This window comes from Saccopteryx bilineata, chromosome 5 (assembly GCF_036850765.1).
Source record: "Saccopteryx bilineata isolate mSacBil1 chromosome 5, mSacBil1_pri_phased_curated, whole genome shotgun sequence".
Classification (NCBI taxonomy): Eukaryota; Metazoa; Chordata; class Mammalia; order Chiroptera; family Emballonuridae; genus Saccopteryx; species Saccopteryx bilineata.
The window spans coordinates 30,095,449-30,121,023 of record NC_089494.1 but is presented as its reverse complement, the minus strand read 5'-3'; the positions used below and the strand labels follow the sequence as shown (position 1 = coordinate 30,121,023).

The following is a 25,575-nucleotide window of genomic DNA, read 5'->3' as shown; positions in this document are numbered from 1 at the left end:
GGTCAAACATAGTATGAAAAACATTCTGGAGTATCTGAAACTAATGTGCAGTGATTTTGAAAAGATAAAGATGGAGAGATACCATCTTTATATTAAGAGAGTTTTACTTGGTCTTTTTACCTAAGTAGTGCCCAATTTAATTAAAAAAAAATTGCCAAAGCTATTTTTAGTTTTACTTACTTTCCACATTTATTTAGAACAAATGAATTGTCTCAGTAAGTGATTTTAAACTTTTCAACCAATTGTGTAGGAGTTGATATAGACACAGTCTTCGTTTTAAATGTTAAAAATTGTTTTTTTAGGGTTAATTTGAACAAGGTAGTTGCCAAATAGTACCAGCTGTCATAATAAAGCAGAAGTGAATGACAGATTTACTCCACCCCATATCAAAACTCAAGAGCGGATATGGTGATCAGAGGAGCCAAAATCAATGTGAGTTCGTAGAAACATTTGCAAGCTATTTTCTTGCACAGCTCAGCCCCTCATAGGCATCAGAGTGCAAACAGGTCGTGATTAGGCCGAGCACTGTTACAAAAATGAGAAAGGGGAGTCACCCCGGCGCTGCAGATGCCCCAAATGCACGACCTAATATTCCACAATTCCATTTGATGGTGGTGACGGTGGTGATGGTGGTGACAGTGGTCTATGTTATGGAGTATTAAAACTTAATTAGCAGTTTTTTTAACTATTATTTAATATTAATGAATACGTGGCCCACGCCAAGCTAGAAAGGAATAACTAACTAATGTAGCACTTGTCAGCAATGCTTTTAAAAAATATGTAGTGTACGCTGGTTCTCAGGCAATGCTAGTGGCATAAATATAAGTAGAATGGTCGTTGTTGCCCTTGACGTTCTCAAGGATTTATATAATAACAAATAACCAGAATGCAATGTGATTAGAGCTATAATTTAATTCTGTAAAGAATGCTAAGGAGACCTAGATGGCAGCCCAGCCAGAGAAAGCAGGTGACAATTAAGATGGGCTTTGCCTGACCTGTGGTGGCGCAGTGGATAAAGCATCGACCTGGAAATGCTGAGGTCGCTGGTTCAAAACCCTGGGCTTGCCTGGTCAAGGCACATATGGGAGTTGATGCTTCCAGCTCCTCTCCCCTTCTCTCTCTCTGTCTCTCTCTCTCTCTCCCTCTCTCTCTCCTCTCTAAAAATGAATAATAAAAAAAAAAGGTGGGCTTTGATGTCTAAGTAAGAGTTTGCCGGTTGGTGTCCAAGTAGGAGGAGGGGAGAGAATGATTTTTAGGTAGATAGAATCTCATCTAAAAAGTAGGAGAAGCTCCTCGTAACATTTAAGTAATTTATTTGATTTCCATCTAACAAATAAGCTAGAATATATATGCCAGAAGTATTAAAATTATTATTTTATAGATGATTTGTAAGATATGTAGCTATCACCTTTTTTTGGTCTTTTAATGCTATTATTTCAAGAAGGGCACTGTGGCAGAGAAGGAGCAACAAAATAATTTATGAAGTCACTCTAGAACAAATATTTATTATACACATGCATTCTGCTGGAAGCTGACCTGGATTCAACTTGAATTAAACATAATTCCTACCTCAGATGGGATCACAACGGTACAGTGGAGTTAAGACCGACAGGCCAGCAAGTGACTGTAAAAATAGAAAGTGATGAGAATCGTAAGAATGGAAAAAAAGAAACTGAAATGGGAGCTCGGAGGAATGCAGATTGTTTTCCTGCTGCTAAAATTGGGATGGAAGAAAAGTCTTTCATGCTGAGATACAAAGTCAGGGTGTTTGGAAGCACTAAGTCTTTTCTTCCCTTAAATCCTCACTGTAAAGTTTCTTTTAAGGTGGAAATAATTTCTATCCTTGATATATATATGACATATATATGAAATAGATTTTTCTTTATGTATAATTTCATTCAGTGTCATAAAAACCAAAGGTCTGTACCATCAGGAAAAAGTTTAACTCAAAAGATTTGTTCACTTGATTGTGCCTAGATGAGTCTTTCCTTTTTTAGGTATCAGCAAGTAAAACTGGAGTTGTGGTGGATTAAATTTTTTTTTCATGTAATTCTTTAGGTTTGAACTAAAAAGACATAGCCCTTGTTTAGTCTTTGAAGCATACTTGACTTTGTTGAAAAATTAAGCTCCATTAGTTCAGGGATGAAAGAAGGCCTGCTCAGCCTACATCTAGGAAAATATTGATTAGAAGTGTGCTGAACTTTTAAACTTCTTGTAATTACACACTGATTTTACAGGAATTAAGGCCGTAGAAATTGCGTCCTTACCCTTTTCTGGCTCTCCTAGATATTTAACAGCAAGGCAGAGGAGCATGTGGAAGGTGAATGCGGAAGAAGAATAATCTAAAGTGAAAGACAATAGTCAGTAGTTCAAGCCAGTTCTGGGGCCTCCTGAACAGTCTCTTTCAAGATCTTGGCAAGAACAGTTCAGGGATGTGGGAAGAGGCGTCTTTCCAGAATTAGGTTATCTACTTCCTTTACCTTGGAAAAGTATTATAGATCCAGAAACCACTGTGAAGTGCAGACTATAAGATAGTGTGTTAAGTCTGTTCGTACTGTTATAACTGGGTGGCTTATAAACAACAGAAACTTAGTTGTCATAGTTCTGGAGGCTGGCAGTCTAAGATCAGGGTGCCATCATGGTCCAATGAGGGCCCTGTGTGGGTCACAGACCCCTCAGTGTATTCGTACATGGTAAAAGGGCTAGGGAGCTCTGTGGGTTCTCTTTTATAAGGACACTAACCCCATTCACGAGGGCTCTACCTTATGACCTAATCACTTTCCAAAGACTGCCCTCCTAATTTCATCACATTGGAGATTAAGATTTCAATGTATGAGTTTGGAAATGTCTCAAACATTCAGCTAATAGCAGATAGCTATATGTGTCAAGTAAAAAACGTGTTATCAAATGGAGAGAAAGACATGATTAAGAGAAAGATGAGCCCTATCATTAACCCTTGGTATCTCCCACATGTCCAAAAAAAAAAAAAGTTACCCAGCTGGTGAATTGGTCTCAATTCTTCATTTCTAATAATAGCGTTCTATATCCATACTCTTGCCATAGTCTCACGGTGTGTGGAGAGAACTTTTCCAGCCATAGCCTGTGGACTTCGCCATGTAAATTCATTTGGCCAATGAGATGTTAATGGATGTTTTGTGAGCAAAGGTTTTAATTACCTTTTGATTTTGCCTTCCTATTTTACATCATCTGGGAAACATGCTTTGGATATCCAGTAATCTAAGGAAGATGAAAAATACAAGGGTGTGCAAAAGTAGATTTACAATTATAATACAAATAAATAATACAATAATTAATAAATAATAATACAAGAATAAACAAAAGAAGAACCCACTTTTGTTCGCCTCTGTGTGCGAAGCAGACAAGCACCTTGGAGGCAAGCCTACCTGAGCCCAGCCTGGATCAGCCAACCCCCTGCCAACGTTCAGATAGTGAGCCACAAATAAATGCCTTATTTTTCATATCACAATCTAAAATGGTTTGTTATGCAACATTTTTATGGCAACAGCCAACTAATACATTTATTCACTGTCCCCTATTAATTAACTCTGGGTAGATTTCCCCTTTCACTTAAAATGATGGTAGTGAGGATAGGAAGGTATATTACTGTAATTTTTTTTTTTTTTGGACAGAGAGAGGGACAGATAGAGACAGACAAGAAGGGAGAGAGATGAGAAGCATCAATTCTTCATTGCAGCTCCTTAGTTGTTCACTGATTTCTTTCTCATATGTGCTTTGACTGGAGGGCTACAGCAGACCGAGTGACCCATTGCTCAAGCCAGCGACCTTGGGCTCTAACCAGTGACCTTGGGCTTCAAGCTAGCGACCTTTAGGCTCAAGCTAGTGACTATGAGGTCATGTCTATGATCCCACAATCAAGCCAGCGACCCTGCACTCAAGCTGGTAAACCCATGCTCAAGCTGGATGAGCCATGATCAAGCCAGAAACCTTGGGGTTTTGAACCTGGGTTCTCTGCATCCCAGTCCAATCCTCTATCCACTGCGCCACCGCCTGGTCAGGCTATCACTGTAATTTTTAATGAACTTTCATACTGTATAGAACCTAAATGACTTCTTATTTCATAGTCAGTTTTATCTGAAAATTTAACTGATTAGTTGATTTAATTATTAAAAGGCAAATATTGTGTTACTCTAACTACAAATGGTATATTATATATATATAGTATTTCTAAATATGTATATGGTAAGAACATTCTCATTGCAATAGTTAACATGTACTGTGAATTTAAAATGCTTGTTTCCAACTCAGTCTCCATTTGGGAGTCAGGATTATTTGTCATTAAGGCTATACTAAAGGGGACTGACTGGTTTCCACCGGGAGTCTCCTCAGCTTCAGCTTGGACGTCAGAGGAAAGGGTAGGGTTAGAATGCTGATGCTTTTATCTTTTGATTTTCTTAGAGCCATAACCAACAAAAAGAAGCTGCCCCACTCCCTGCTTTTAAACAAGTATTACTTTCTTGAGGCTGTGGTTGTACTGGTTTACATTGTAGCGTGATTAAATAAATATGACTCTGCACCTTAAAGTGGAAGAACATTAGCCGGGTCTTCTAAGGTAAATGTAGGTAACAGATGTAATCTCTGTCTTTAAAATTCTTAAATTGGGAAGAAAGTTGTATATCTTTACTAAGAGAGCTGTTGTACCCTAAATAATGCACATAGACTAAGAATGTAGGGTTTTATGTAGAATATTCTTACATATTTCCTGTAATGATTGAAGATTTTATTCTGTGACTATGTATTTCCTAAAAGCACAGTGCAAACAACTTGTAATTCATTGTCTTTAAGCTATCTAGAGAAGTCTCCCAATCCAAAACTAAAAAAAATTTATTATTGTTTAAATTTCTTATAAGGAAGCAAAACATTTATTATATTTACCTTTATGAAATAAGCACTCCCTCATTCTAAAAGTTCAGAATGCGCATGCTGTTCTGCGTCTTTTGAAGCCTGGCATGACTTCTGTGACACTCTGTTGCTACTAATATTAATTGTGACACATGGAATGTACCCAAAAGTGTGACACAGAAAAAAAATGGAACCAAAAGGTTTAACCATGAAGTTGCGAGGTACCTCTGGGACTTTGTTCTGAGATATGAGATTTCCGTCTCACCCCTTCTCTGCCCTCTGCTCCATTTCTCTAGCCTATCCCCCCTCCCCTGCGTTCTCTAACACAGCATTGCTTTAAGTGCATGCTAAGGTACACTGTTCCTGTTTTTATAGTATTCATCACACACACACACACACACACACACACACACACACAAAACTTACATAATCAAGTATTAGGAAATATGTTTTAACCCTTTAAAAGACCTGAGAAGTCCCTGGAATTTTTCTTCAAAGAAACCCTCATTTTTTCCCTTCTGTGCAATGATTGTCACCCTGTGTGTTAGACCTTAGAATTATCCATATGCTATGGAGAACCAATTTGGTTGGCTTCATTGGTCTCGGAAGCCTGCCCTAATTGTGCACAGCCTCAGGCCAGACTTCCTCAGGAAGCAGGAGCAGCCTGTGGACTGGCTGTGGTGGGGTTGGAGGGCACCTCCAATTTCCTCAGTGCCACCCTTCTCCTGAGCAGGGGCCTGGGCTGTGGGTAGAGCCGACACCATGACTGGCATGTTTTCAACCACTAGATGCTGCATATTTTTGTATTTTTATTTGTTTAGCTTTTGTCCTTGATAATTGCATTGTCTTTTAAAGGTGTTAAGAGCAGGTATCCTGGCATACAAAGTGTTTGTGATTGTAAAGATATTAGAAAGAACCCAGCTTCTCAAATAGTTCTATTCCTCTTAGAATCAGACCCATTATGGCTCCTTTTTATATAAGTCAATTATTATAATAACCATATTGTTTGTTCTTGGATCTTATATGCATATAGAAGCATGTATTCTAGCATCTTAACGCTGAATTGTTGCCATTAGCATAATAGTTAAGGTATTTGTAATCAGGTTTCTCTGATCCACTTTTAACAGGAAGAAGTAAATGCAGAAGTAAAAACACCTGCTATTTCTTCCTATAAAGAAAGCAGGTTCTAGCGTTATAAAATCCCATACCGTCTGAATATAAAATGTTCATTTCCATTACTTTTAATGACAAACTATTATATTCATTTCTTTACTCTTTATCTAAAAAGGAAAGAAGCGGCCAGTATCGGGGCACTGTTGAGTATGCTGATCTTTCAGGTGTACGTACTGGAAGCAGGAGTGGGGGGAAAGGCTGCTGAAGGACTCTTACCCCCGAGTTACTTGACTTCTGTTAGTTCTCATCTCTGACTTAGTATTGAATTAAGGTCCTTTTAGATTGAACAGGCAAGAAAGAATGGCCAATTTTTGACATTTGTTTCCTGCTATTAGATTAATACTTTACTTAAAGAAAATTGTTTTTTGATAAATTCAGTCAGAGATCGGCTCTTGCTTTCAGTAGTTCCTTCCTTCGACCCCCTTTCAAAAAACACGAGAAAATGAAAACATGTTTCAGTTGCAAATATTTCATAGGACTTTCTTCATTCAGGACTTTGGTTAAAAATTATTTTTAAATGAATAAATGTGCACTTAAGGGGGGTCACATGAGGACATATATTTAAAATATTGATTATTGAGCTAACTATATGAAATCAACACTAAATTATTTTATCCATTAAAAGTTAATACCAATGTTGCCTACATGTAGCTTTATTAAGCTTTTCTCCTACCTATTGCAACACTAACTTATATTTTTCTACTCTGTATGATTGATGTATAATATTGAGCTTTGGATTAATTCTCAACAACCTGTATTATAATTCAATCAGTTTTTTAAAAATTATCTGCACTGTGATCTCTGCTTCCTTTTGGTAATCTGTCTATATTGTCCAAAAGACAAAAGACTTTAAAAGATAATCTATCTACTTGTAAATCACCATGAGTTCTACTGATTTCATTTCTACATTAGCAGCCGTGGTGGGAATGTCCTTTACTGTTTATTACAATGATCATCCTTAGATTACCATTTATATTTGCGTGTGCCTGCACCTCTCTCATTGTCTTCTTTTCTTTACTCTCTGAAAAATAAAATCTAAAATAAAATGCATCCCAGCTGTCGGAATGAGCCTCTGATCCCCATTGTAGCGTGATAGCCACATTTTGAATTTTATATAATCCAATTGGCCAAAAAGCTTTTATGTTTATAATAGCTACCTATGCTTTTTTAGAAGATTAAAAACTTTCAGAAAATTGTCTTGCAGGTGTTTTATCCTTTCATTGTTGTGAAAATTTATTTAGTTACGACAGAAGTTTCATCACCTTAAATTCCTTAGAATTTACTTACAAACAAAAGTTAACAGTGGTTAAGTTTATAAAATATCCTGGCAGAATAGGATATTTATATATTATTTTATTATTTATATATTATTTTAAAAAATGAAATAAAGTAAAAAAAAAAGAAATTACTCTTTTTTTTTTCTTTAAAGCCCATTTGTTTGAGTTTTGGTAATTGACAAAATGATTGCATGTGAAACATAAGTCTTGCGTAAAGTAAGCTACTCACAACACAGACTAATTACACATTTGGGAGGCGAGGCAAAGACATCCAGAGCTTACTCATGCTGAGCCAAGAACACAGCATTTAATGAAATGAGGGCCATAAAAGGTTCAGCATGAATGCTTTCAGGTCCGACCTGGGCTTCTGGGAAATTGAACGTTGGCCCTGCAGACTGGTGGATTCCCTTGGGCTTTGAAAAGCTGGGTTATTACCACTTGCATGCGTGAATCAAGCACTGCTTTGCAATACAAGAACATTTGTGATTCCAGAAATGGCTCCATTTGGAAAACTCTTAAGCTAATAATATAGATGCCTCCCTAGTCATCCATCTTCCTGCCTCTCCTCCTCTCATGGTAAGTAATTACTTTTAATATTTGTTTGATAAAAATGGCTAGGCTATCTGGCAAAGTCCAACTATGTAGATTCTTCTTTCTAACTCTTGAAATATATTTTTTTCCTTTCAGATAACACTGTGAACAAAACTGAAAGGTCCTCCCATGTTGGTCAATAAGCCATTGCCATTTATGTTCTGTATAGACAAGCTATGTTACCTTATAGTGTTTAGTCCATAGTAGATGCTTGATAAAAATGTGTTGAATAACTATGTTCTGCAAAGATTAACTCTTATCACTTGGACCAGAATGGGTCAGTCTCATTCCTGAATTCTAACAGGTTATTCATTACGCTTCAGAATAGAAATAGTATTACGGAGAACAAAATGAAAGAATGGAGAAATAGGAAAAGAAATAACTGAATGGTAGGGAAAATCAAAATATATATAATTAGGGTGAAAACTTGAAGAACATTTGCCTATAAGAGCCTGAAGAACATTTGCCTAAAAAACAATGGGTTAGTTCAGATAGGATAAAGCATTAAAATGGCTTATAAAAATTAAAAAATAAAAGCAATTAACATTTTGCTCACCATTTGGTTTTATACTTTATTTCTTTTTTTTTTTTTTTTTTTTTTTTGTATTTTTCTGAAGCTGGAAACAGGGAGAGACAGTCAGACAGACTCCCGCATGCGCCCGACCGGATCCACCTGGCACGCCCACCAGGGGCGACGCTCTGCCCACCAGGGGGCGATGCTCTGCCCCTCCGGGGTGTCGCTCTGCCGTGACCAGAGCCACTCTAGTGCCTGGGGCAGAGGCCAAGGAGCCATCCCCAGCGCCCGGGCCATCTTTGCTCCAATGGAGCCTTGGCTGCAGGAGGGGAAGAGAGAGACAGAGAGGAAGGAGGGGGGGGTAGAGAAGCAAATGGGCGCTTCTCCTATGTGCCCTGACCGGGAATCGAACCCGAGTCCCCCGCACGCCAGGCTGACGCTCTACCGCTGAGCCAACTGGCTAGGGCCTATTTCTTTTTTTTATTTAATAAAGATAATGCCTATATACATAATAACATCATTGCAGTGTTTTTCAAACTGAAAACTGTAATTTATTATTTCAATGTAGTGGGTTGTGACCAAAGATTTTATTATTTATTTATTTATTTGTATTTTTCTGAAGTAGAAGCGGAGAGGAAGACAGACTCCTGCATGTGCCCACCCAGGATCTACCCAGCAAGCCCACTAGGGGACGATGCTCTGCCTATCTGGGGCATTGCCCCATTGCTGTGGGAGCCATTCTAGCACCTGAGGTGGAGGCCACGGAGCTGTCCTCAGTGCCTGGGCCTAGTTTGCTCCAATGGAGCCTTGGCTGTGGGAGGGGAAGACAGAGATAGAGGAAGGAGAGGGGGAAGGGTGGAAAAGCCGATGGGTACTTCTCCTGTGTGCCCTGACTGGGAATCGAACCTGGGACTTCCACATGCCAGGCTGACACTCTACCACTAAGCCAACCAGCCAGGGCATGACCAAAGCTTTTAAAAAAATAAATAACTTAGAAAATGCTAGAACCCACTGCACTCTGGGTATTTTCTCTTGAGACATTTTGTGTGTGTGTGTGTGTGTGTGTGCATATATATATGTATATATATGTATGTATATGCATGGAAGTAAAGACAGAAAGGTAAATAGATAATGTAGTTCTGGATACATGATCACAGTGTTTCCATGAATACTGTTGTTTGCATTGTTCACTTATGATTTGAGGTACGTGGTGTAATTTAAACCATGAACAGTTCCATATCTACCACAAATCGGTAGCTATGACACATCACGGTGCCTTCACGGTGGATTTGATGTTGAGGCTGCACTGGGTTGTTGTTTCTCCTAGGAGCAGGAGGTATGGTGTGAAGAGGGAAATCAGACTAGATTTCTTTTAAGGTTCCCGATAACCATGAAACTTTCTTATTTTTATTATTTTAATGTAAAAACAAGTTTGTGTAAAGATTTCAATTAATGACATCTGGCATAGTAGGAATTAAGTGTGGTGCCAGCAATTTATTCATTTGCATATATATATATACACACACACACACACACACACACACACAATCCCACAAACAGACATTCACAGATATGTGTGTATATATAGAGAGAGAGAGATATATATACACACACAAACACATGCTGTTGCTCACTTACTCATATATTAATTCTTTCACTAAATAATCTAGTGCCTTTTTAAAATTGATTTTTAGAGAGAAAGTAAGGGAGAGAGAGAGAAATAGAAAGAAACATTGTTTGATCCATTGTTCCACTCATTCATGCTGTCATTGGTTGATTCTTGCATATGCCCTGACCAGGGATTGAACCTGCAATTTTGGCGTGTCTGGATGACACTCTAACTGAGCTACCAGGCCAGGGATCTAGTGCCTTTTTTTTTTTTTTGAGTCTGCTACTGTTTTTAAACATTAGTGATTTATTGGTAGAAAAGTAAAACAAATCAATGTAAAACTTACCACATTCAAGAGACATTATTTTATAAAAAGCAAGTAACTATTCTGTGTGATAAATGCTATGGAGAAAAATAAAGCAGGATAATGGACATGGGTAAGGTGGTGTTGGGAGGCCCTTAAAGCAATTTTAAACTGAATGGTCAGGAAACACCTCACTGATAAGTTAGCATTCTAACAGAGAATAAAAGGAAGTGAGGGAATAAGGTCTTCAGGAATGTAGGGGAGGAGCATTCAGAGCAAAGGAAAGAGGTGATGCAAAGTACCTGGGGCAGAGGCATGAGGCTGGCACTGAAGGAAAATAGGAAGGCCGCCGTGGCAGGTGCAGGGTGAGTAGAAGTGGTCAGAGAGCAGAGTTCAGGCACTGAGCTTTTGTAGAGTATACAGGACATTGTTAAGGATTTTTCTCTGAATGAGGTGGGAAATCACTAGAAGGTTTTGAGTATTTGGTCTCATAGGAACGCTCTGACTACTGTGTGTTGGGGAATAACCCGAAGAGGAGAAAGCGAGAGCAAGCAGGCACAAAGGAGGCACTGTTACAGAGGGTCAGGTGAGAAGTAATAGTTGAGGCAGGGTGGTAAGAGCCTCTGTGTGTTTTTAAAGTAGGACCTACAGGATGGGTTGGATGCACATTGTGAGAGAAGAAGGGAGTCAACGATCACACTGAGATCTCTTGCTTGAATGTTGGGAAGAAATTGCCATTAACTTGTTCAGTAGGAACAATTTCAAGGGATGATCTATTTGACCATGGTAACTTCAAGGTAAAAGTCCTAATGGAGTTGATCACTAACAGTGGTCGGCAAACCACGGCTCGTGAGCCTCACGCTCAATCAGACTGAGGACGTTTATAGCAAAGGCCAGTTTAAGAGTACCCTAATTAAGTTAGTAACAATGTACCTACCTATATAGTTTAAATTTTAAAAAATTGGCTCTCAGAAGAAATTTCAATCGTTGTACTGTTGATATTTGGCTCTGTTGACTAATGAGTTTGCTGAGCTAGAATATTGGTTATATACATCTCTAGTTTAGCGGAGTGGAGTGGAGATAGGAGTTCGTGACTTGTGCGTGTGTAAATTATCATTAAAACCATGAAATTAGATGAAGTAACTTAGAAAGTGAGGATGAGAGAGAAAACCAAAGGTCAGATGAATAATTCCTAGAACATTCTAGAATTTAGGGATAGTGAAATGAAAAGGAATCTGCAAAGGGGATTGAAAAGGTGTAGACAGTGAAACAGAAAGAGTTACGTCCTGGGACCAAGTGAAGGAAGTATTTCAAGAAGTGGTTCTTAAACAATTGAGTCTAATGCTACAAGAAACATGAAAGGTGAGAACTGACCAGCATCTTTAGCAACATGGAGGTCACTGGTGACTTTAAGAGGAGCTATAAATATACTAGACATGTTTATAGAATATGTTTACATATTATATATTATATATAGTTTTAAAAGAATATATGTATCTAGCATATATACAACTATGTAAGACTAGTTTATATTTCAGTGCCAGTAGATAACCAAGTTTTTTTCTATAGAAATCAATGATGCGAGACAGGGGGCAAGTTGGTAAAAGGTGGATGAGCAGGTGTCTGACTATATGTATAAAATGTATATGTTACATCATTGAAATATACTGTACACATAAGGTTTTGTGATAATTTCATATACTATTCTCACATGATTAAAAGTCTTTGTTTCAATACTATTTTATATAATTCTGTGACTCTTAATAAATAAGAGTACAAAACAACATATGTGTAAGCATAACTGACCTAACAAGTACCACTTGGTAAGCTGCATTTTTCTCCTCGATTCTTATGTAAGCAAAAGGTAGTATTTTACATATGAAACCAATGAATTTAATATTTACCACTTTTCCTACGCTGTTCATGCTACAAAGCTCACACGTCTGCCTCTGGAAAATGAACTGCTATAAAACAAGACGCAACTAAGTGAAGAATTCCCTAGTAGTTCATTCTGACCATCTAGGTGGTCAGTCATGAACCTATGAGCCGAGACGTGGTCAGCTGAAGGGGCTTCTTCTGTGATGCCCTCCTGGGACTTGAGAACATATAGATAAGCAGTCCTGCAGTCCCAGATGCCTCTCTGGATCCTGATAGCCTTAATTGACCTTGACTACATTTGGCAATTATTGATTCAGGGCCATGGTTCTCAACTGGAGGCGATTTTGATCCCAGGAGACATTAGGTAATGTCTAAAGCAGTGGTTCTCAACCTTTCTTTTTTTTTCATGTTTTTTTTAATAATTTTATTTTTTTAATGGGGCGACATCAATAAATCAGGATACATATATTCAAAGATAACAAGTCCAGGTTATCTTGTCGTTCAATTATGTTGCATACCCATCACCCAAAGTCAAATTGTCCTCTGTCACCTTCTATCTAGTTTTCTTTGTGCCCCTTTCCCTCCCCCTTTCCCTCTCCCTTTCCCCCCTCCCCCCATAACCACAATAATACATTATGATCAAGTGGGATTCATCCCAGAATCTCAAGGATGGTTCGGTTAATGTAATACACCATATCAACAAAACAAAGAACAAAAACCACATGATCTTCTCAATAGATGCAGAAAAGGCTTTCGATAAAATACAACACAATTTTATGTTTATTCTCAACCTTTCTAATGCCGTGACCCCGCAATACAGTTTCTCATGTTGCGGTGACCCCAAACCAAAAAATAATTTTGGTGGCTACTTCATAACTGTAATTTTGCTACAGTTATGATTGGAATGTAAATACCTGATATGCATTATGTATTTTCCGATGGCTTTAGGTGACCCCTGTGTTTTGGTCGTTTGACCCCCGCCGGGGTCGCGACCCACAGGTTGAGAACCACTGGTCTAAAGGCTGTTTTGGTTGTCACAACTGGAGAAGGAGCTATGAGTACCTAATGGTTAGTAGCCAGGGATTTTGCTAAATATCCTACAATGCACAGAACAGTCCTTAAAACCAAGAATGATCAGGACCCCAATGTCAGTCATGCTGAGTTGAGGATCCCATACGGCTGGCCCAGTACAGGCGCTAGGACATGAGGCCTGGGCACGTGCAGTGTGAACATCCGGGCATCCATCCGGGGCCCTGCTCTAGGAGTCTCAAGGACTCTGAATCTAGAGACATGACCGCTCATGGCAAAAGATAAGAGATCATGAAAAGATTTTTTTTTTAAAGAAATTTATAAGATTTTCTTTATTATGCCAGGCATGCCTCTTTAGTTTTTTTTTCCCCCCACACTAGATGTTTTAGGTGGGAAAAACAAGGGATACTGCTGACAGAGTGTGGGAAAAGCTCTTGTCTGAGATACAGGAAGCCAGGGAGGGTTTAAGGTCCGATGAGCCATTGCTTTTGGGCTCAGCCTATAACCAAGGTCCTGCATTTGGGGCCCTGATGAGGACTTTATACCTCTTTTTATCGTGCTCCAAAATGTTGTCAGGCAAGATTTGAGTTTAATGTACAGAGCTACTAGTGGAGTCAAGATTATTGGAGGAAGGCACTCAGCATATTGATTTTTTTTTTGTACATTAGGTAAAGGGACATTTATTTCTAAGAGAGGAAATGGCTGTGTTAACTACTGTAATGGCTTCCTTTGCCATTGGTAAGTTTGCTATTATTAGAGACCACTAATTATGGCTTGAGCCCGGTATAACATAAGAAAGATATAAAACACAACTGTAATTGGCTGAAGTATGTGAAATTGCATGGTGTCTTACTATCACTGTAGAAATCTGTCTTGGAATTTCTTGCAGTGAGGTCGAGTCATGGTGATTCACAGGAGTTGAGACTTAGAATAGCAGCTGAGAATCTGACACAGGAACCACCTGTCTGGGCTCCAGAAAGCTCCAACACTGACTGTTCCTACGGGCTGTGAGCATGCTACTTCCACACGCGCAGACATGGTGGTTACTCACGTGCACGCATGGTGTTTACACACGTGCACTCATGGTGCTGTGCACTTCAGTTTCCTCCTCTGTGAGTGGGCACAGTAATAACCCCCAGAGGCATGCTATGAATAGTAGGTAAGCATACTTACTGCTACGTGCACAGCTCTCAGAACCGCCCCGTCAGAGTCAGCACTGCTTTGTTTTTGTTAGATTTGTCTCTCACATATCGGGGACTTAGAAAAGGTAAACTGTAAGTTTAACGTGAAAAGATAACCACGCTATCACCTGGTTTCTATTTTGTTTTTACCACTTCTGTAGTAAATTAAAGGTGTTAGTACACATGGTAGTTGTTGCTCTTTTTTTTTGTTTTTGTATTTTTCTGAAGCTGGAAACGGGGAGAGACAGTCAGACAGACTCCCGCATGCGCCCGACCGGGATCCACCCGGCACGCCCACCAGGGGGCGACGCTCTGCCCCTCCGGGGCGTCGCTCTGCCGCGACCAGAGCCACTCTAGCGCCTGGGGCAGAGGCCAAGGAGCCATCCCCAGCGCCCGGGCCATCTTTGCTCCAATGGAGCCTCGCTGCAGGAGAGGAAGAGAGAGACAGAGAGGAAGGAGAGGGGGGGGGGTGGAGAGGCAGATGGGCGCCTCTCTTGTGTGCCCTGGCCGGGAATCGAACCCGGGACCTCTGCACGCCAGGCCGACGCTCTACCACTGAGCCATCCAGCCAGGGCAGCTCTTACTCAGAATTAAAACAGTTGCCAAAGGAAAACCGATCTGACTGTAGAATGAACTGGAGTGAAGGAATGACTGCAGCAAAGCTTGTCCTCCTCTCACTTTGTCTCTGGGAGGTAAGAAGCCAGCAGCTTCCTAGTCTTTTTTTTTTTTTTTTTTCACGAACTTCTAGTAAGAACTGCTGTTCTTTAATTTGCACTTTAATTCAGTAGAACTTTATTAGACTTAAATTAACCAAATCCCAGAGAGGCCTGGAAACCTAAAATGATTATGAAATGTTATGGATTCTAAATAGGGCATTTTGGAAGACAAAGGCTAATAACTTACATTTAGTATTTAATTCTGGAATTCCAATAGAAAAAAAATACAACTAGTTGGAATCAAATAATGGGATTTTTTCCCCTTCGATAATAATAAAATGAGTTAGTTAAAAGAGTTAACCAGTAATAAGTTTATTAAATTAAGCAATAAAGTTTCATTTCTTTGAAACCACCGACTGTCAAAAATCTTTACAGCTAAACTTTCATTGACAATGAAATTAAATGAAGGAGCTGTTCCTTTAAAGGTTGACATGGGTTCTTTCTATTTTGGTAGGAGTTGAAAACGCCACTCCCAGGGATCTGGCTACCATCAGACCTCCTAATCCTGTTTTAATTATAGGTTCTTTGCTGCCTCTGATTTTGTAGTTGTTATTTTGTGACTGACACGCAGGCATTCACAGTAATTTTTAAAATACGTAATTTGACATCAAAGCCCCTCAAAGTGACCTTAAGATGAGAGCCTCTAGACATAATGATACAGAGGAAGGAACTGCTGACCTAGAAGAAAGTGATGATTCCCAGGGCTATCTCATTTTCAAATGTCCACCCCGGTGGCAGTCTCACAGGGCCACAGCCTTCCGAGGGCTGCAGAAGGGCCATCTGCCGAGCTGGTCAGGTGGCCAGCACTTCCCTATTGCCACTAGAGCATATTTGGAAACATGAGGGACCAAATGTGATTAACCACGGGCTTCTCCCCGGATACCTGAACCCAACGTGTGCCTTTTGCCACCATCCTCTGTATATTTTGAGAATGGCTGTTCTTAGGTCTAGATGTCATTTGTCAATGAGGACATGCATATCTGTTGTGCATTATCATTTTTGTTTAGGTTCGAAGATGGATTACAGGTCTGATATACTACCCAAAGAAGCATTCGTTAGGCCTGAGTTTTGACAAAGTAAATTTTAACTCAGTGATAGCCATTATAAACGACATTTCTGTAACTTTAAAATAACATTTTATTTGTTTCAATGTTCTGTATCCTATTGACAATCTTGATCAGTAGCATTGCTTGTGTGGTAAATGATATGTTTTAAATTATTTAAGCCAGCTATCTCTTCAAAATGTTGTTATATTTCTACTCTAAGTTCTGTTTCTTCACCTGTAAAATGAAAGTGTTACAACCACACTACCTCTCAGGTCTGGTACCCATGCATTCCTGAGTCTGATGCCCAGCCTCTTTAATGATCGAGAATATTCTGCTGGATTTTCAAATACACATGCGATGTTTCAAATGCCATGCCTCGGTCTTGCCAAAGGATCCCCTCTGTTGCCCATCACCAAATATTATTCCCCAAAACTCTTCTGCTACCCGATGGGTGTGGTGGTGGCCTCTTGCAGAGGGAAAAGACCACCCTGTGTCCCTCGGGAGCAGGAAGACAGCTGTTAGAGGGCCAGCCGTCCTGTCTTAGCAAATGTGTCTATGTTTGGCCACAGAAGTGTATAAATATTAACCTGCTCTCTTCCTTCCCCTCGCTCGTTTTCTGTGTGTTTCCCTGACAGAAGGGAGAACCTGACTGCCATGCTCTCTCCCCCGAGACAACTGATCAGCTCACCTTTGAGATCCCCCTGAATGACTCCGGTTCCGCTGGTCTGGGCGTGAGCTTGAAAGGGAACAAATCTCGAGAAACGGGAACCGACTTGGGAATTTTCATCAAATCCATCATCCATGGAGGTGCAGCTTTTAAGGTAGGTAAAAAGGCTGTTTCGCATCAGTGCGAAGGTACTTCGCAGCGACGTGGCTGTTGTGCTCGAAGGCTGGGTGGAGAACGGGTGTGAGGGCTTGAACCATGGGGCTCTCCTGCCGCCGTCAGGAAGTGGGTGTTAGCGACGTGGCTGTTGTGCTCGAAGGCTGGGGTGGAGAACGGGTGTGAAGGCGTGAACCATGGGGCTCTCCTGCCGCCCTCAGGAAGTGGGTGTGTGAACACATCCGGGCAACAGTGGCCTCTTTTCATTCCTTAAGGGGTTAATTTCGTCTCCTAGATGTGGTTCTGCCAATCCATCATGACTAATATTCTTTCTTGCTTTCTTTTTATTACTCTGTTAAAATTACTCTGAGTTTGTAACCTGACAGACTTGAACCTAAAAATATACAATCCAAACTAAAAAGAGAAAGGAAGAAAAAAAAAGTCAACATAAAGGCAGCAAATAAGAAAATTACGCTTTGTAGGAAAGAAAGCACAGTGGAACCTGTGAGTGATTGTAGCATAAACTAAAGGTCTGTTATCACATTTTATGCACTTGAAGATAACCATGGTGAACTTGCAGAAGCTGATATCCACCCCCCCATAAAAGGAAAATATAATCCTGCTCTTTCACATTGGATCGGGAGCGTGACCATAGCTGTTAATACAGTGTTCAAATCCAAGTCCACTGCCTGCTAGCAGGGACCTGCTATGTTCCCATTTCCTCATCTGTAGAATGGGATAATAAACAATAGTTAATCCCCAGGGCTCTAAGAATTAAATAAAGTAATAGAGACAGTGAGATTAAAGCAGTAAAGTGATGACAGAGGGAGACATGTGTGAGCTGATCCTCAGCGCCTGCTGGACAATGAGACTTTCTGAGTAGGAACCCTGCCTTACCTGCTCTCACCCTCTGTAGCAAGATACTTGTCCTCAATATGCCTCAGTTTCTACATTTGTAAAAAGAGTAAAATTAGTAGTGCCTGCCTCCTGGTGCTCTTGTGAGGACAAAAAGAGACATATATAAAATGCCTAGCACAGTGCCTGTGATAAACTTTCAATAAATGTTAGCCATTTTAAAATAATCTTGTATTAATAACATGTGCCATCTGCCACACAAAAGCCAAGAACACCTAGTTTAGGGTTTCTAGCAGCAGCCCGGGTCCTAGAATCCTGGTTTTGTTGAAGCATTCTTCTTCTTCAACTTACCGTATCCCTTTTGTTTAAGACACAGACACTGGGCTGATGTCTTTTTCCTAGAGAGTAAGAAATGCATTGTGGAGAGACAATTCTTTAATGCACTCCTTGGATCAGTTAGCTTTTGTTGCATAATAAATAGTGACAAAATTTTAATGACATACATTAGAAATCCTTTCTTTTCTTCATGACCCTCATGACTCTGCAGGGCCGGTAGAGGGATTCCGATTCAGGGCGTGTCTGTCACACCATAGGTTGACAAGTCTGACCGTGCTCCCCACATTCATGTGTCTTGGCCCAGGAGGCTAGCTTTAGCATGCTTTTATTATGCTGTAAGTTGTCAGAGGGTCCACAGCAATGGATGAATCTTTGTAAGTTCTGGGATCCAAGCAGGCTCACAGGCACTAAACACACACACACACACACACACATGCACACACACATTCATATACAGACATACACAAACACACACACATACACATACACACGCATACACACACACACACACACACACACACACACACACACACACACCATTGGCCAAAACAAGTCATATGGTTGATTCCAAAAGCAGACCAAGGCATGAGGAAACACAATGCACCCATGATGAAGCAGTGGCAAAGTGTGGGTGCAGAGAAGGATGAAGAACTGAGGCCCATCATCCAGTCTGTCAAACTCTCCAATCTGGCTCAGAAATGCAGAACCAGGAGCAGAGGGAAAATAATAGTAATAATGAGAACAGCAACAGATAACATTCATTGTTCTCAGTGCAACTATATGCAGGACAGCATATAATTATTTCAAGTGACTTTTCTGATTTTGTTCTTTACATTCACACTGGATTATTGTCATGTCATTTCATCAAAAGGAAATGGCTGATTGTGGCGGTTGGTGCCTCTCCACATAGTACCTATGTGACTGTGGTCACACAGCCAGGAATCGCTTAAACTGAGCTTGGAACCCAGGCAGCCTGACTTCGGACCCTGTCTATGCTGCCCTGAGAGGAAGGCTCTTTCATTTCTTCTGATCTACACATATTCCTAAAGAGCAAGGACACATGCCCTGCAATTGTCTTGTATCAGGCTTGTCATTTGTAGCCAAGCCATCTAAGCAAGTACTGTGTTTGAGAATGAGTGTTGGTCATGTTTGTGGACATCAGCTTGATATTAGTCTTCTTATTACTAAAGACAGCTCTATTTGCAGAATTTATTCCAAGTAAAATTGAAGGTGAAATAACTCTTTGGAAATTAAAAGCAAACATCTTAGCTTTTTTTACAGGCAATAACTTAAGCTTAAACAGATATTGGAGAGCTGGTTTAATATGTATATCCATGTTTGTGAGAGTGAACATCTCCTTACCTAAGCAGTTTCTAACAGTCCTGTTTCTTGAAGAAAGATTTCACTTTCCATTTATGTAGATTTCTTTTCCTGATGCTGGTCTGCTGAGTCAGACGATCACACCATTAAGAAACACTGGACAGCATATTTATAGCTGATCTTAAACAGTAAGAGGCATCAATCATGAATTTAGCCTTATTGTGGATGTTTAGTATCCATTTGTCTTGTTTACTTTTTTGCAGTGTAAAGGGTAGAGTCCTAAGCATTACCCACGAGAAATCTGATTAACTAGGAAAAAAAGAAAGAACTTCTCTGTTCTTCTTCTGTCCTTGTAATCCACTGTTACTCCTCAGAAAAGTGCCCCCCATTCTGTCATTCAGGATTATGTTTTACAAAAATTGTTTTGAGACTTTTTTCCTGTCTCTGTTTAGAGGACACAAATGTAACAGACTGCACATCCCTGGGCCAAAGGGGAGGTAAGCACAGGGGGGACATCACTTTAGCATCTGGCCCAAGGTTTTTACCTGAAATCGACAAAATAATGGTTCTGCCAGAGCACAGTCTTTTTCTCCTGGCCCTTTATACCACTAATTGGTTCTCAAGGTGTTTTTTTTTTTTTTCCCCTTTAGGGAAGGTGGGTTTTCAAAACAAAACTACTTTGAAAAGTATGACCAAATTCTTCCTGTAGATTCTGTGTGCTGTATTCTCCTGGGGACTTCCGCTGGTGTAAGCAAAGATAGGCTACCTCTCGCCAGATGTAAAACCCCTGAGTGACTGTGACTATAATTGAAGGCCTCTTTATTATTTTTTTTTCACCCTTACTTTTCAGGGGACTGCTTTCTATCATTTCAACTGTTATTTGAGTTATTTCTAATGGAGAAGTAAAAACTCTATTTAAAACCTAAGAGCATCTAGCTACCTAGGATTCCCTCTTGGAAGTGAATCCCTCGGCAAACAAAATAACATTTTTTTCCTCTATTCAGAATTATCCAAGTGCTTAAATATTTAAATTCCAGCCAGGAAGTCCGGAAACTCTTCCCTGCTCACGTTAGGACACAGTGTTTGCCATTTCAGACTGCTTTTGCATCTAGAGTCCTCTGCTGACCCCTTTGAAGCATCCCTTTGAGCTTGCTTGGCAATGTAAAAAGGGACCATTGACCGTAACAGTCAAATACAATGCGAAGTATTAATGCTAACATGCTTAAACAAGAGCACACATTACTGCATGTCTGTAGTTTCACTTCGGTTTCTGTCCTGAAGTGCGGGGCAATTGCTTCCAGAAATAATGGATACTGCATACAAGTATGTGTGTTAACGTCTCGTGACCCAAAGACTGTGAATGGAATAAAATTAGTATGTCATGAGGACGCTTTTCTAAAATTTTACTTTCGTGATTGAAATTTAATGTGCTGTTGTTACTGTGAAAAGAAACATTGTCTTTGTTGCAGTTAGAAAAAAATACCTTGAGGAAAAATACTCTCCTTTTTCAAAAGCCACATAAAAAAAGGTGGTTTTTTTCATATAAAATCCTGATTTTCAGACTGAAGACCTTACATATTTTCATTCTTATTTGCTAAACACTTTGAATTCTAAAATTAGTGACTTTTTTTTGCTTTGCTTTTGATATACTATATTAATTGAACCATTTTTTGGAGAAAATGCATTTTTACATCTATTGATTGTACTAACTTAAACTTCTTATTTTTTTTTACCTTAAGAATGAATCAGGCCCTGGCCGGTTGGCTCAGTGGTAGAGCGTCGGCCTAGCGTGTGGAGGACCCGGGGTTCGATTCCCGGCCAGGGCACATAGGAGAAGCACCCATTTGCTTCTCCACCCCTCCGCCGCGCCTTCTTCTCTGTCTCTCTCTTCCCCTCCCGCAGCCAAGGCTCCATTGGAGCAAAGATGGCCCGGGCGCTGGGGATGGCTCTGTGGCCTCTGCCCCAGGCGCTAGAGTGGCTCTGGTCGAAACATGGCGACGCCCAGGATGGGCAGAGCATCGCCCCCTGGTGGGCAGAACGTCGCCCCATGGTGGGCGTGCCGGGTGGATCCCGGTCGGGCGCATGCGGGAGTCTGTCTGACTGTCTCTCCCTGTTTCCAGCTTCAGAAAAGAAAAAAAAAAAAGAATGAATCAAAATTAGAAAATATATATTCTAGAATAGTGATATTTTTAAAAATTGAGGTAGAATATTAATATAGCAAAAACAAATACCACAGAGTCTAATTTTTTTATTCAAATATACTGACTTTAAAGTAGAATGTATCTTATACAACCTTGAAATAATAGGGTAAAATTAAAATATAAAGATGATTTTTGCACTCTATCAGTGGATAGAATGTCATGCCAGCATGCTGAGGTCATGGGTTCAATCCCTGGTCAGGGCACATATAAGAAGCAACCAGTGAGTGTACAATTAAATGAAACAACTGAGTAGAATAACGAGTTGACTCTTCTCTCTCTCTCCCTCCCCCCTCCCTTCCCCTCTCTTTCTTTCACTCTTCCTTTCTCTCAAATCAGTGGAATAATTAAAAATAAAAAGACAATTTTTACTAAGGGGAAAAAAATATCATATATCAGATAGATTATTTAAGAGCTCTTAAAGAGAAAGAATGAATTAAAGAATACCTGTTGTCCTCTAGAAATTTAATTACCGGTATCCAGGTTTTGTGCTTAATAAATACTACTTGATGATGATGAAATTAAATGAAAGAAAAATGCCTAACATAGCTAATTGCAAATGCATGTACTCAGAATATGAAATAGACATAATTTAAATGATTTGGTTTTTGTGTGCATAAGAAATTCAGATACTTCCCTCTGAGAGATGCAGAATTTTATCATCTGTACTATTTAGTAATTGATAAAAGAAAAAGTTTTATCTAATACAAGCAATCTTCCTATTTTTAAAATGACTAAAATATGGACTTGGGGAGAGACTGCACAGTTCTAGAATTTCTGGGAACATGGGGCTTGATTCTAAATCTCCAAATCTCTTCATGATAAAGAACATTTAATAGCATCCAAGCTCTTCACAGGAGTCCAGTAGGAGTTCCCAGCATGAGTAATTTCTATCTCCATCTCTGCTGGTATCTATAAATCATGTGACAGATCTATAATTAATGAATTCAAAGGAAGATAAAAGAGACAGCATTTTAAGGAACACTAATGTTGAATGATTTCTTGAACTATTCATTTTTCTTAAAACTGATAATGTTTTCTACTGGTAGAGAACTGTAAAGATTATTACCAGTAGTCATGTCTTCCAGATTTTTACCTTTGACTAGAGGACCAGGCAGTGAGAACATGTAAATAAGCTCCCTTGCAAATACTTAATTGTTAGAAGCCAAACTTGAACATTTCACCCTAATCACAAAAATATTATACATCTTATGGGCAACTAAAAGAAAAAACTTTACCAGGAAAAATTCATACTCACTGTTTATCCATTTAGAATTTTACCTTAAAAAATGAAATTACTAATTTAAAAATGAGAAAAATATTAATTATGTTAACCAAATTCTTTTTTTTTAATTCCAAAAATGTTAATATATGTTAATTCATAAATGAGAAGCTTGGCTCTGGTCAGTTGGCCCAGCTGTAGAGCATCAGCCTAGTGTGTAGATGTCCCAGGTTCAATTCTTGATCAGGGCACACAGGAGAAATGACTGTCATCTTCTACACTCCTCCCCTCCTCTCACCCCCCTCCCACAGCCATGGCTCAAATGGTTTGAGCAAAGTTGGCCCCAGGTGCTGAGGATGGCTCCATGGCCTCTCCTCAGGTGCTAAAAATAGCTCAGTTGCCAAGCAACAGAGCAGTGGCCCCAGATGGGCCCAGTATCTCTGTTAGGGGGCTTGCCAGGTGCATCCCAGTCAGGGCACATATGAGAGTCTGTCTCTCTGCCTCCCTACCTGTCACTTAATAAAAAAAAAAAAAGAAAGAAAGAAAAGAGTGAAGTGCGGCTATATGAATTTTCTGCAGTAGTAAATATTTTATAAATATGTAATATTACTTTTAAAATCCCACAACACCAGCATCAATCATTACTTTTCTTATTGACCTTTATTACTCTCACATTTTAAAAAATTTATTAATCTTAGGGAAAAACAGAGAAAAAGAGGGAGATAGAAAGAGAGAGAAACATCAAGTTGTTTTCAATTTATTTATGTATTTATTGATTGATTCTTGTATGTGTCCTGACCAGGAATTGAACCAGCAACCTTGGCATATCAGGCCTACACTCTAACCAACTGAGCTACCCGGCCAGGTCCTGTCATTCTCACATTTTTATTTCATGCATGAACAAGCAAATGAAAAAGAAGTTTATACCATGCTAGATAAAATTTTAGAACTCTACATCAATTTGATATATTTTTTTGGACTTCATGATTATGTCAGTAGGCTTAAAAAAAGCAAAGAGTTGATAAACCAAATCATAAAGGAAAATATAATCTACAAAAATTGATATTCCAAGATGATGATACTTTGAATCTGAAAACAATATCTTTCACCTAGGAAGCTATATCCACCTTCATGGTAGATATTGATGGGAGCTTAGAATATGTTCAAAGTTTTGTTCTAGACACTCTGCTTTGGGCCCATTTTTCTTGTGGCCAGGCTTTTAGCAATCATAGCACAAATGAGAATACCATTTATTTATTTTTAAGTAAATAAATAAATTTCAATAATTGAAGAGGCCTCTGAGATTCAAATCTCGTTAGGCATTCACGCAGAATCTTTCTGATTCATGTATAACACACACACACACACACACACACACACACACATATATATATATATATATATATATATATATGCCTTAGTAAGCTCTTTATTATCCAGTTTTCTCGGCCCAAGTAAATTGAGAACAGAAAATCAGAAAGGAGATAGGAAGGGATGAGAGAAAACTAAAATGACAGGAGACAGAAAAACTGTAAAACAAGCACAGACCACTATTACTGCATCATAGGCCAATGAGTATTTGTGATGACTCGAAATCACTGCTTCTGAAGCTGAGGAAATTGTAAGATTCAGTAATGACAATAATAAAGGCTGTAACTTATGATGTATTTATTTATGTCCCATGTTTACAGGAGGTGTTCAAAATGAAAAAAAAATTATAATACATTTTGAAAACATTACATCAGAATGGTTTTGCGTTTATTATGAGGCTCTAAAAATATACTCTCCAGATATATATTTTTTAAATGTCTCATATGCCACAGGTGCTGAGTAAATGGTATGTTGCTGGAACTGCACTGGTTTGCTACTTAGAAATGGAGCGAGCCTTTTATGATAATAATGGAATTAGATAATACAATTTAAAAATTTTTGTAGCTGTTTATATGCCGATGTATCCAAGCCAGCCTGGATTCACAAACCCTTCAGTTTGTAAATTAAACAATTTGTCTATTGCAGTTGAAACTTATACCAGGCCCAAAGCACCTGAATGAAATATTTTTCAAGTGACTCAATTTAGCAAGTATTTCTTGAACATCTGCAGTGAGTTATGCAATACATAATAGACTGGAGACAGAAACTTAACACAACTCATTCCATAATCTAGGGAAGTGGTAGTGTAATAACTATATAAACAACTCTAATATGATCAGGGTTATGGTAGACAAATATAAAAGTATCATGAGTGTTGAGGTGACGGAGCAATTAATTCTGAATGTGGAGAGAAGTGTGAGTGGATGGCAGTTGCTGAGCCTGTTATAAAGGCTAAAGAAATACTCAACGGGTGAGCAGGAATGCAAAGGACGTTTTGGACAGAAGGAAGGGTGTGGGTCAAGCCACCATGATGTGTACACCATGGTGTACACAGAATGTAATGTATTCTCCCCCAAAAGTAGATCTCCAATTGGGGAAGAATGCCCCATTCATACTGGTTGAAATTGTCATGGAACAGATAACGTAAAGCATTGGCTAATGTAGGTAGTTAGTCTTCAAGCTAAGAATCTACGTGCTTCCACTCTTACCAGCTTTCTTTATTCCACTTCTTTGTTTTAAAACCTGTACTTAAAA

The 25,575-nt window shown here is 39.3% G+C and overlaps 1 protein-coding gene across 2 annotated transcripts in view; it reads left to right on the top strand.

The window, feature by feature from the left end:
* PARD3B (par-3 family cell polarity regulator beta) overlaps positions 1-25,575 on the top strand; it is a 1,080,223-nt gene that overhangs the window by 613,006 nt on the left and 441,642 nt on the right. For both annotated transcript variants that reach the window (XM_066278755.1, XM_066278754.1), the window contains exon 11: positions 16,835-17,020. In XM_066278755.1, the coding sequence (XP_066134852.1) occupies positions 16,835-17,020 (186 nt within the window). The remainder of the gene's footprint in view (positions 1-16,834; positions 17,021-25,575) is intronic.